Source organism: Terrapene carolina, unplaced genomic scaffold (genome assembly GCF_002925995.2).
Source record: "Terrapene carolina triunguis isolate 2854851 unplaced genomic scaffold, T_m_triunguis-2.0 Scaffold67, whole genome shotgun sequence".
NCBI lineage: Eukaryota > Metazoa > Chordata > Testudines > Emydidae > Terrapene > Terrapene triunguis.
Window position 1 is genome coordinate 10,066,074 of NW_020664418.1, and position 12,160 is coordinate 10,078,233.

The 12,160-nt window shown below is 59.5% G+C and overlaps 1 protein-coding gene across 2 annotated transcripts in view; it reads left to right on the plus strand.

Annotated features, from left to right (window-relative positions):
- Positions 1–12,160, plus strand: part of AP3B2 (adaptor related protein complex 3 subunit beta 2) — a 64,479-nt gene that overhangs the window by 36,046 nt on the left and 16,273 nt on the right. Inside the window, exons 6-19 of one of the 2 annotated variants that reach the window (XM_029910793.1) lie at positions 1,269–1,335; positions 1,820–2,002; positions 2,810–2,986; positions 4,202–4,299; positions 4,773–4,827; positions 5,169–5,240; positions 5,636–5,698; positions 7,056–7,188; positions 7,628–7,737; positions 8,693–8,869; positions 9,568–9,754; positions 9,935–10,053; positions 10,990–11,101; positions 11,908–12,043. In XM_029910793.1, coding sequence (XP_029766653.1) covers positions 1,269–1,335; positions 1,820–2,002; positions 2,810–2,986; positions 4,202–4,299; positions 4,773–4,827; positions 5,169–5,240; positions 5,636–5,698; positions 7,056–7,188; positions 7,628–7,737; positions 8,693–8,869; positions 9,568–9,754; positions 9,935–10,053; positions 10,990–11,101; positions 11,908–12,043 — 1,689 coding nt within the window. Of the gene's footprint in view, positions 1–1,268; positions 1,336–1,819; positions 2,003–2,809; positions 2,987–4,201; positions 4,300–4,772; positions 4,828–5,168; positions 5,241–5,635; positions 5,699–7,055; positions 7,189–7,627; positions 7,738–8,692; positions 8,870–9,567; positions 9,755–9,934; positions 10,054–10,989; positions 11,102–11,907; positions 12,077–12,160 lie in introns of both variants that reach the window. The other variant, XM_026648210.1, reaches the window with a different exon arrangement.

A 12,160-nucleotide genomic window follows, 5' to 3' on the forward strand; every position in this document is an offset into this window, starting at 1 on the left:
CAGCCGCCACTACCACAGTGGTGCCCCTGGCCCTTTAAATCACCGCCCGAGCCCCGGGGCTCCTGGCCGCCTGTTACCCGGGGGCTCCGACAGCGGGGTTCTGGTGGCAATTTAAAGGGCCAGGGGCTCCGGACGCTGCCGGGAGCCCCAGGCCCTTTAAATCACCGGCCTGGGGAAGCCGGTCCGGTACAGCGCACCGGCTCTTGCTGGTACGCCAAACCGGACCGGCTTACTTTCACCTCTGCCCAGAGGGAATGAACAGAACAGATAATCATCAAGTGATCCATCCCCTGTCGCCCATTCCCAGCTTCTGGCAAACAGAGGCTAGAGACACCATCCCTGCCCATCCTGGCTAATAGCCATTGATAGACCTATCCTTCATGAATTTATCTAGGTCTTTTTGGAACCCTGTTAGTGTCTTGTCCTTCACAACATCCTGCTGCCTATTAATTTCATTTGGTGACCCCTAGTTCTTGTGTTATGAGAAGCGGTAAATAACACTCCCTTATGCACTTTCTCCACACCAGTCATGATTTTATAGATTTCTATCATATCCCCCTTTAGTCATCTCTTTTCCAAGCTGAAAAGTCTCAGTCTTATTAATCTCTCCTCATACAGAAGCTGTTCTATTGCCCTTTTCTCAACCTTTTCCAGTTCCAATATAACTTTTTTGAGATGGGCGACCACATCTGCACACAGTATTCAAGATGTGGGCATACCATGGATTTATATAGAGGCAATATGATATTTTCTGTCTTATCTATCCCTTTCTTATTGATTACCAACATTCTGTTTGCTTTTTTGACTGCTCTGCACATTGAGTGGATGTTTTCAGCTGACACCTAGAGGAGGGAGAAATGAGACCGGCAGCCAAACGCTTCATAGGGACCCCTCTCTAATTGGGATCAAGCTGTTTGCTCTGCAGGGAAGCTCAAAAGCTATCTATTTACTGCTTCTGTGAGAGGGGATGGAATTGGGACTGCTCAGCTATGGATCATTGGCCCAACACTGCTAGCAACCGATGGAGATTCTCCTTAGCTCATAGGCTAGGAGCAGGGGGATCTGGGGCCTAGTTGCGCTGTTGCAGAGTTGCAAAGGTCGGTGAGGTGCAACACAGCAGATCCTGCCTCATTCTCTTCCAACACACCACAGTCCTGCCTGCTTCACTTGTCTCCCCTTTTGCTCAGGGGGGCGGGGGATAGGGCTCTTCCAGTACCTCTCCCCTCCCCCTGCTGGTAGAATCACCCACTGCTGACTCTCCCTTGCAGTTTGGATTCAGATCAGAAGGACCAGCTGATCGAAGTGATTGAGAAGCTGCTGGCGGATAAGACCACAGTGAGTGGAGGTGGTGTACTGGGGGAGCCACATTAACCACGTGGGGTGGGGGTAGCAGGGCATTGTATTATTAAAGGATCCCCTTCTCAAATTTCAGGCAAAGGCCCATCGAATGTACAACTCCAGGGGTCCCAGGAAGATAACCCAGGAGCTGGATTCTTAAAGGGCCAGCGTCCTGCCACCCTTGGATGGGGGTGCTATTAAACTAACCATCACTGACCCTGCTTTCCTGTTGGCTGATCCCAGTCTCCTACCCATGTGCCCTATTGGAAGTGCCTTCAAAGCAGAGTCCTGATAGAAACCCTGCCCTGGGGCTGTCCCCCCATGTCAGGGCTGAGACGGAGCCCTCCCCAGAGCTCCCTGGGGAGAGACCCAGAAACAGCGCCAGCCGGTGGGAAGTGAGAATAGCGCCTCCCAGTGCAGATCACGTCGCTCTCCCTCCCGCCCTGCCCTCCCCACTACTGCTCTCTCCCCTCTGTCCCAGCTGGTGGCAGGCAGCGTGGTGATGGCCTTTGAGGAGGTTTGCCCCGAGCGCATTGACCTGATCCACAAGAACTATCGGAAGCTGTGCAACCTGCTGATCGACGTGGAGGAGTGGGGCCAGGTGGTGATCATCAATATGCTGACCCGCTACGCGCGCACCCAGTTCCTCAGCCCCAACCAGAACGTGAGTCAGACTAGGGCAGGGGACGCATGACCCCAGCAAGGCAGGGAGGGAAGTTCATACCGGAACAGAGTGCAGAAAGGGAGGAGACTGACTTAGGGTCCTATGTCGGCTCTGTTCTAGTGCCAGACCTCCCAGCCCTGGCACACGTGGCTGCACTGCCCCTCTCAGAGCCGCGGGACCTGAAGCAGTGATGCTCAGTCTGAGGCAACTGGGCAGCGTTGGGCTCGGGGTGCCCACAGCCCCTACGGCTGTGGCTCCTTGGTGGTGCGCCATACGGTGCTGTCGTGTGGTGGCAACACAGCATCCCCACCTTAGCTTGGACTAGAAACAAGGCACACTCTGAGGGAGGAGATCCTGCATCCCACAGAGGCTGTACATGGAGACGGTGTTTTTCCAAAGCTCCGTTCTAGTTCAGCCACAAGCTCTGCAGAATCCCTGGGTGTGGGTCTCCGGCCTGTGCTATGCAGGAGGTCAGCCTGGGTGATCACCGCTCCCCTCTGGATCTGTGTCCCCTCTGGATCATAAAACGACCCCTGTGAAGCTGTCCTGGGGCTCGCACAGGCTGGCCCTGATCCCCCTCCCCTTGTCCTCACCAATGCAGGGATCCCTCGGGGTCTTGTCGCTGCTCTGGGGTAGTTGGGGAGGCCAGTCCAAGCGGCTGCCAGTGGGGCCTGAGAGGAAAAGCCTGACTTGTATCAGCTCCTAATTAGTGTCTTTGGGATGGGTTTACTGGCTGAGGGGGCCGCTGAGGGGGAGATAGTGCTGCATCCGCCGCACCCCCCCACACACACACACTGTGCCTGGCAGGAGTCCCTGCTGGAGGAGAACCCGGAGAAGGCCTTCTACGGCTCCGATGAGGAGGACTCCAAGGATGACAAGCCGGACGCGGCCTCTCTGGTGAAGCGCAAGCCCTATGTGATGGACCCTGACCACCGGCTGCTGCTGCGCAACACGAAGCCCCTGCTGCAGAGCCGCAATGCCGCGGTGAGCTACATGGCCCCCCCTCCTCGCCCTGCCCCCCCACCACAGAGCCAGAACCCCGCAGTGAGCTACATGCCCCCCTCGCCCTACCCCCCACCACAGAGCCACAACGCTGCGGTGAGCCCCACGCCCTCCCACCTCGCCCTGCCCCACACCAAAGAGCCGCAATGCCAGGTGAGCCCCATGCCCTCCTGCCTCGCCCTGCCCCCCCACCACAGAGCCGCAACACCGCAGTGAGCCCCACGCCCTCCCGCCTCGCCCTGCCCCCCCACCACAGAGCTGCAACGCCGCGGTGAGCCCCACGCCCTCCCGCCTCGCCCTGCCCCCCGCCACTGCAGAGTCACAATGCTGCAGTGAGTCCCCCCAGAGCTGCAATGCCACGGTAAGTCTCCTGTCTCCCTCACACTGTCCCCTCACAGAGCTGCGACACCATGCTACGTGCCCCTTCGCCCTGCACCCCCCGCCGAGCCACAATGCCGCAGTCAGCCCCCCCCCCCCCCCCCCCCCCCCCCCCCCCCACTGCAGAGCCACAACCCCGCGGTGAGCTCCATGCCTCTCTGCTTCGCCCTGCACCCCTGAGCCACAATGCCGCAGTAAGCCTCTCGCCCTTCCCCACACAAGAGCCGCAACACCTTGGTGAGCCACATGCCCCCACCACAGAGCCGCAACACCGCGGTGAGCCACAGCCCCCCTGCCACAGAGCTGCAATGACATGGTGAGCCCCCCGCATTCTCCAACAGAGCTGCGGTGCCGCAGTCAGCCCCTCCATTGCCCTGAGTCCAGGGTCCCGTCGGTATGACACTTCCCCTCGTGCCTGAGGAGTGACAGGCGGGTTTTCCGGCACATGGGGGCTCCCCAAGGAAGGAGACACAATGCACTGTGTCCTGCAGGAGTGCGCACCCGGTGACTCGCTCTGCATCTGAACGGGGATGCGTAGGCCCCAAGCTCAGCAAGCCACCTGCCCTGACACCGCCGGAGCTCTGGACACTCTGCCCAGCAGGTCATTGACAGGGGTCTCGCTGGGAGCAGCGCTCTCCCGCTGGCTGCTGCCTCAGGGAAACCCAACACGTGAAGGGGCAGTACACAGAAAATGGGACACCCGTCTCTGCAGTCAGGTGCTTTAGACCCAGCCCTGGGCAGCACCCAGCCTGTAGTGGCTGGCCCATTGCTCAGTGCCCTCATATGACCTCCTGTCTCTCTCCTCCCCCTCCCCCACAGGTGGTGATGGCCGTAGCTCAGCTGTACTTCCACCTGGCACCCAAGGCCGAGGTTGGGGTCATTGCCAAGGCGCTGGTGCGTCTTCTGAGGAGCCACAGGTCTGCAACCACCACAGCTTCTCTTCTTTTCTCCCTTTCCTCCTTCTGTCTTCTGCTCGCCCCCTCTCCCCACACACCCCTTTCTTTCTCTCCAGCAACCACCTGAACTTTCTTCCATGACTTGTTCCAAAGAGGCTGAAGTCTGTGTGTCACAGGCTGTCAGGGCTCAGGCCCTGCACAGAGCCGCAGAGCTCTTCTGGCAGCCTGACCAGGTAGGTCCTATTGGCTCCATCTCAGGAGTATGAAAGTTTCTGAGATGGAACCAGTGAGGTCCTGGAGGGAGAAACCCCTGAAACAGCCCATCTCAGGGCAGAATCTGATGCTGGGGCTTGTTATTTCAGTAGGGAGGGGGTAAATTTGGCCCAGATTGGGTCAAGAGGAGGGATTGTGTAAGAGCAGCCTGTTGCATGGATTCTCCTTGCTGCCTCGCTTCTATGGGGCCAGCTGATGGATCTCTCTCTCTCTCTCGGCAGTGAGGTGCAGTGGGTGGTGCTGCAAAACGTGGCCACAATGTCCATTAAGCGGCGGGTGAGTCCTGGTTCCCTGCACTTGAGAAATCGCCCTTCTTTTCTCTAGAGGCTGGGGCTGCAGCATAGGGGGATTTGGGGCTGAGCTCCCCCAAGCCTGAGGCTTGGGTCTGACCCATTCCTGGGCTGTGTGTGGGGACTCTGGGGTGTCAGATCAGTCCAATCCCCCACCTCCTGCCATGGGGGACAGACCAGCAGCCTGTCTCCAATAGGGGCCAGTGCTAGATGCTGCAGAGAAATCCCCCATCATGCACTTGGTCCATTGCCCTGTCCCCTGACTGACCCCCAGCTGGCATGCAGCAGGGTAACTGGGCTGCTGCTAAAGCTGCTTTGTCCATGCAGGGGATGTTCGAGCCATATCTGAAGAGCTTCTACATCAGATCCACAGACCCCACCCAGATTAAGATCCTCAAGGTGAGTCAAATGCACAGGATGGCCTGACGCATGTTTACAGCAAGGCATTCCCTACACGCACCCCGGACATAGCCTTGGCACCGAGCTACCCAACTCCCCTGCCATAGGCAATCTGCCCCCACCACCTCTGGGAGTTTGTAGGCACTGCCTTCCCTTCTAAACACCGTCTGATCCTCTGGTCCCCATGGGGAGCTCCATGCAGCCACATGACACCTTCTCCTCAAGCCCAGACATGCACAGTCTGCTGCGCCCAGAGTCTGGCTCCTCTCACTCTCCCCACAGGCAGGATCCTTGGAGGTACCTCTGTCTCTGGGCACATGGGGGGTAAATCTTTCCATCTCTCTCTCACACACACGCTCTTGTGCTCTCTTGTGCTCTCTCTCCCTCCTCTCCAGCTGGAAGTTCTCACCAACCTCGCTAACGAAACCAACATCTCCACCATCCTGCGGGAGTTCCAGGTACTCAGGGCCGGGGGCTGGTGGGCAGAGCTGGGTGGGCGCAGCGTGTGGCAGAGCTGGAAGCATTTCAGGGATAATTCTGTCAGCATAGGGGTAAAAGAGAGGGGCTTTGGGTGCAGTGTGCGCTTGCCTTGATTGCTCCTCCCCAGCCATGAGCAAGGGAAGAACCATTCACAGCCTGGGAGGAGCTACCTGCTGTGGCAAGTGACCTCACTGGTGCCCACTACAGAGAGAAGGGAGACTGGGGCTTCTCCTGAGAGCTCAGGGCTTTCATTGCTGGTGCCCTGCAGACTCACTCTCACAATCTCATCTCCACCTGCCATTGGGAACCATCCCCACTGCCAGAGCTGTGCAGAAAATGGGCTTTTGGGTGGGGGAAAGAAATGGAAAATGGAATATTTCAATTTGGGAATGCTGCTGCGGTGCCTCATGGGAGTTGTAGTTCGGCTGTTTCATGCTCCCATTCTCCTCCATGGACTGGACTCCCTGGTGAGACTACATCTCCCAGGATGCACCCCAATGGTGGGCGTTCCTGCATGCATCATGGGAGATGGCTGGGGAGCCTGGCCCTACAGTTCCCAAGAGGCTCCATGACAGTTTAGTGCAATCCAGATACTTTGGTTTTCAGCTGTTTGGTTATTCAATGAAAAAATCTACATTTTCCATGGAAAGTAGAGACAGTTTTGTTGGAAAATTTGTGGCCAGCCCTACATGGTCCTGGAGCCGGCTGGCTCTGTGGGGCTTGGCGGTGGCTGTTTCATAGTTAAACACCAAGGCGCTAGGTGCAGGTTTCTGGGGGCCCAAACCCTCCCCACTTTATTAGCAAAGCCCCTTTTTGTTTTTACCCTGGCCTTGGCCCAGCCCCTGCTCCTCACTGGGTTTGGAGAGTGGGCATGGAGCCACAGCCCCGGGGGAAGCAGCCAGATTGTTCTGCGATGAATGTGGGGGAAAGCATGTGTATTGGGTCTCATGTAAACTCCTTGGGGCAGGGGCTGAGCTGTTTGTACATGCCCACACAGTGGGCCTGATCCTCATCAGGGCCTCTACGTGCTACCAGAATATAAGTAAATGACTATGTCTGCTGGATGGATTTCCCTAAAACGGGGGGAAATGAGAAACGTCCAGCCCTACCAGGGCCTGTTCCCAAACATGGGGACTAGGGGAGAACCGGGCTTTATAGACAGCCTTGTGACCTTCGCTACAGCAGCTGCTAGGAGCCCTGAGCTAGTGCAGCCGCTGGGAGCCACCCTGCATGTAGTCTGAGCCCACGCGATCAGCTCTCAGACAGGGCTTGTCCGGCATGGTGTCCTGACTCCCGGTGCATGCCAGGAAAGCTGCCATGCCTCTTGTCCCGCAGACCTACATCCGGAGCATGGACAAGGACTTTGTAGCTGCCACCATCCAGGCCATCGGGCGCTGCGCCACAAACATCGGGAAGGTCCGAGACACCTGCCTGAATGGCCTTGTGCAGCTTCTCTCCAACAGGGATGGTGAGAGCCTGCGGCCTGGGGGCAGGGAGGGGCGAGGGAGAGCTGTCAAGGGGCTGCCTATGGGAGATAGTGCTTTTCAGAGCTTGCAGTGGAAGATCAAGCAATGAGTGATGGCCACTGGCCCGGGACGAGCTCCAGCTGGGTTTGAGGAGGCCACGGGCTGGGAAGAGCTGGCGGAAGGGGCACCCTGCGCTGGGACGATCTTCTGGGAATTAAATGTCTGGTTGAGCAAATTCCCACAGCTGTGTGTTGTCAGCATCACAGCGTTCAATAGCACACCCCTGGCTGAGGCCCCTCATGCTCTGAGATCCTGCACAGCCCCAGCAGGGTGGGGAGAGGAACCATTCACCCCAGAGCTGGCTGTGGCCGAGTCCTGGCAGTGCGGGGGACAGAGACGTCTCTGCGCTCATTGGCGGCTGGGGTTCTCTGTTGCCCCCAGAGCTAGTGGTGGCTGAGTCCGTGGTCGTCATTAAGAAGCTGCTGCAGATGCAGCCCTCTCAGCACAGCGAGATCATCAAGCACATGGCCAAGCTCACCGACAACATCCAGGTATGTCTGGGATCGGGGCCCAGCTGTTCCCACTGCCAGAGGGGCTGGGGGCTCCAGCTGTATGGGGGTGAGTGTGGAGTGGGCTGTGCCCATAGGAAGGAGCAGAGGTTAGTTCAGGGGGGTCCTTGGTGTCCTGAGCTGCCCTTCCTGTGGAAGTGCTGCTGCCTGTTGCCCCCTTTCTCCTCTTACCAGGCCCCTACCCCAGGGGGTGCTGCACTCAGTGTCTGCTCCCCTGCTTCTGCGAAGCCCTGAGTTCAAATCCCCTGTGCCACCAGGGCTGGGACTCCTCCTCCAGCGCTTGCCCCAGGGGGCCTTCTGGAGTCAGCTGGGAGGGACCGGCCCAGCGGGAGGGACCGGCCATGCTTTTCAAACTGCCAGCGCAGCCCCAGCAGGACCCGCTTGCTCCCTGGTTTGGCTGCAGTGGGTGGGCATTGCCAGGCTCCCAGCTGTGTGTGTCCTGGAAGGGGCAGCACTGTGCAGGCCTGCTGCTGTGGTTCCCAAGATGGACACAGGCAGGCACTCGCCTAGGACGTGACCTCAGGGGGCATCCCTGGAATGGAGTGGGGCCATCTTGTCCTCCCAGAGCTCTCTGCCCCGTCCCCACTCCCGAGGGTCTCGGTGCTTGGGTCCCAGAATTCCCTGTGCTGGGTGCCCCAGTGCAAAGGATCCTGGGATGTGCTAGGTAATGCAGCAGCTGGGCCCGGACTGGGAGAAGGAACTGGTTGGGTTGGTGGGACTGGGGAGCAGCGGGGGCATTGGACAGGACCGCAAATCCTGGCCTACGGAGTCCACAGCATAGTGGCTGCAGGGTGTGGGCAGGTCTCCCATGGACTGCACTGCACTCGCACCGGCTCAGGGTGACGCTCCTGGCCCCAGCCCATCCCTCTGGAGCTTGCCCTGGCTGGGTGCGAGGGATTTCGGCAGAGCTGGGGCGCTGCCATGTGCCTGTCTGCAGGTGCCCATGGCCCGGGCCAGCATCCTCTGGCTGATTGGCGAGTACTGCGAGCACGTGCCCAAGATCGCACCCGATGTGCTGCGCAAGATGGCCAAGTCCTTCACCGGTGAGGAGGACATCGTCAAGCTGCAGGTCATCAACCTGGCAGCCAAGCTCTACCTGACCAACTCCAAGCAGGTGAGCGCCGGCTGGGTGGGTGGGGCAGGAAGCGAGTGGCAGCATCAGCAGCTTCCCAAACCGTCTCCGAGACCCTGCTCTCGCCACGCGGCTGGCTCTGCCCCAGCAGGCTCCATGCAGACATTGCACAAGCAATTAGTGCAGGGCTGACTGAGCCTGTGCCCCCTGCACTGGCTTCCCCTGACCACTGCCAGGAAACTGCGACAATCGCAGCTGTGCCTGACTCCACCCCACGCTGCAGGGCCGCCTAGCTGGCCAGTCCCCATGGTGACAGTGCTGGGCGCTCTGGGATGGGGTGCAGCTGTGTCTGAGTGCCCTGGCCCCTGCCAGGCAGTGGGGTGCTGTGTGAGGGCCGAGACACTTCCATCTGAAACAGCCCAGCCAGCCAGCCGAGCCTGCAACCCATGGGCCCGATCCTGCAAGTAGCTCTGTGCCAGCAGAAGCCGGGGTGTGTGGAAGGCACTCAGCACTTTGCTGGATTGGGCCCACAGTCCCTGCACTTAGGGTTGCCCTGCTCAGTGGGGGATGTGTGGGCTGGGCTCAGGGAATCAGCAGAGCTGGGGTGGGTGCCATTGGGCAAGTCCTTTCCACTCCCTGGGCCTCTGTTTCCCCATCTGTGTGGTGGGGAGGGGTTCTGCTCAGCGCGATAGCCCTGTAAAGTCCCAGGGAAGATGCTGAGCTGCCAAGCGTCGCTGTAGAGCAAGCTGCTGACCCAGTACGTGCTGAACCTGGCCAAGTACGACCAGAACTACGACATCCGGGACCGGGCCCGCTTTATCCGTCAGCTCATCGTGCCCACCGAGAAGAGCGGGGCCCTTAACAAGTACGCCAAGAAGCTCTTCCTGGCGCAGAAGCCCGCCCCCATCTTGGAGTCTTCCTTCAAAGGTACGGCAAGGTGCACAGGACCCAGGGGTCTCTGTCTGGCTATGAGAGGGGAGCCAGTTCCTCCCAGTAAGGGCTGGGTGATGTGGAACATGGGGCCTGCTGGGCTGTGAGGCTGGAAGCCGCTAGGGTGGGGAGTGGGGCCAGGAGGGCTGCGCTCTGAACTCTCCCCTCCTGCTGCAGATCGGGACCATTTCCAGCTCGGCTCGCTCTCACACCTCCTCAACGCCAAGGCAGTGGGCTACCAGGAGCTCCCCGACTGGCCGGACGAGGCCCCCGACCCATCTGTGCGCAATGTGGAGGTACCGTGCTAGCTGGGCTCTGGGGATGGGACCTCATGTTGTGCTCCATTTATGTGATCCCGGGGAATGCACTACCCACAGCCTTGGTGTCAGGGGCCCCTGGGCTCTGGTGCCAAGCTCCCGGCAGCTGCTGACCCTCCCAGGTGTCCAGAGAAGTGGGTGGTTCCTGTCCTGATGCTTAAGGCAGGAGGAGTGGGGCGCGGAGTGGAGGGGCTGGGGCAGACGCCCTGCAGAGTCGCTCTGCTCCTGTGACAGCGATCTCCCTCGTTTGCAGGAAGAAACCACCTTCCTCACTGAAAGCCACATCGGGTTGCTGGGAGAGCTCAGAGAGGTGGCTCGTGTGTGTTTGTTATGGTGCCTTTCCCCTCTCTCTTGCTTTTAACTTTCAGCACTTGGGAATTGTGTGTGTGCGCATGTGTTGGCTTTTTTCTATAACACTCATAAAGGATCTGACATCTCAGCAGAGAGTAAAAGACAGACCGCCACCCCCACCCTCCGCACAAACGTGTGTGTAGATTAAACTCCTTTTAATCTCTCAGGGCTAAACTTGAGCACATGCATAAGCACACACCTGTTAGGTAGCGTAGCTCCCAGCCAGAGCCCTGCCATGCCTGTCGATGGATCTGCCCCCAGCACTTGCTGCTGGGTGATCCACCCATCAGGGAGAAGGCTGGTGAGTATCATGCCATGAGGGTGGTGAGAAGAGGGATAGGTGCATGCTCCGTGCATCGCTGTGCGGTCCCCATGCCCCCTCCAGGACAGAGCCCCCATGGTACTGACCCTGGGGACATTTCCTGGGAATCAACCTGTCCATCACTGCAGAATCCCTTTGGAAGGGCCTGGCCTCTGTGAGCTCCTCTCCTTGGGCCAACTCTCTGCTGTGGGGGGTTCACTGGGGCTGGCATGTGCCTCACCTCCTTTTCTGCTCCCGCGCAGGTTCCGGAATGGACCAAGTGCACCAGCCGAGAGAAGAGGAAAGAGAAGGTGGAGAAGCCATTCTACTCAGATTCAGAGGGAGAGTCCGGGCCCACGGAATCAGCAGACAGTGGTGAGGGACCTGGCCGTCACTGTGCCGGGCAGCAGGGTGGCACTGTCCAGCCCTGGCAGTGCTCCCACGGCTGGAGGCCAGCAGGCTCCTGCGTTACCTGCCTATGCAGTGCTGAGCTCTGGCGCCTGCTGCATGGGGATGGCAGTGCAATCCGCTCCCGTCTGCTGGTGATGTGAGCTGTGGGCTCTGTCACATTCCCGATGGGTGGGGGGATAAGATGTGTCTGAGGGGCAAAGGGCCAGCCCTTCCAAAGCTTCTCTGCTCTGCATCCCCCACCTTCCCTGCTGGCCCAGGCTGGGCTGCCAGCGGCCTGACTAGAAAGGGCTGTGAGCTCTTGGCCAGTGCCCAGATGACAGGGGGCTACAGAGTCCTTCCCACTTAATCCCAAGAAGCGTTCAGGGTCCTCGAATTGGACTGACCCTCACTCAGGAGCCTTTCCTCCCTGGAAAAGGCCCAGGGCACAACGTGTTGTCTGAAGGGACCATCCAGTCCTGCCTCCTGGCTATTCGTGGGGAGCGGGCACAGCCAGCATCGTCCACGGGGGACAGGGCGCATCTGTGTGCACATATGGGAATGACGTAATGACTCCCTTCCTTACCCCTCTCCAGCGCACCAGCTGGGGGAGCCCCTGGCCCAGCGACCATGGCAGTGTAATGCCCCTGGAGGGAAGGATCAAGTGCATGGGATGACAGTATGGCGTGGCAGCGGGGGGGGGGGGGGGGGGCACGAGGGGGCTGGGCAGGCCGGCCTTGCAGACGGTGCCTGGCAAGGGCTGTCAACACTGAGATTTTCTCTCTCTCTCCCAGAACCGGAATCTGTCAGTGAGTCGGAGAGCGAGAGTGGCAGCAGCAGCAGCGAGAGTGGCTCTGACTCGGGAAGCCGGGGCGAGGAGAGTGGAGACCAGTCGGAGGAGGAGGAGAAGAAGAAGAAGGGAAAGGAAGGGCCCCGGAAAGCCTGCCTGGAGAGCGCTGGGAGGTATCACAGGCTGTGGCGGGGAGAGGGGGCAGGAGGTGCAACCAGTTGGGGACTGAGGAACACCCCCAGGGACATGGGGGGAGT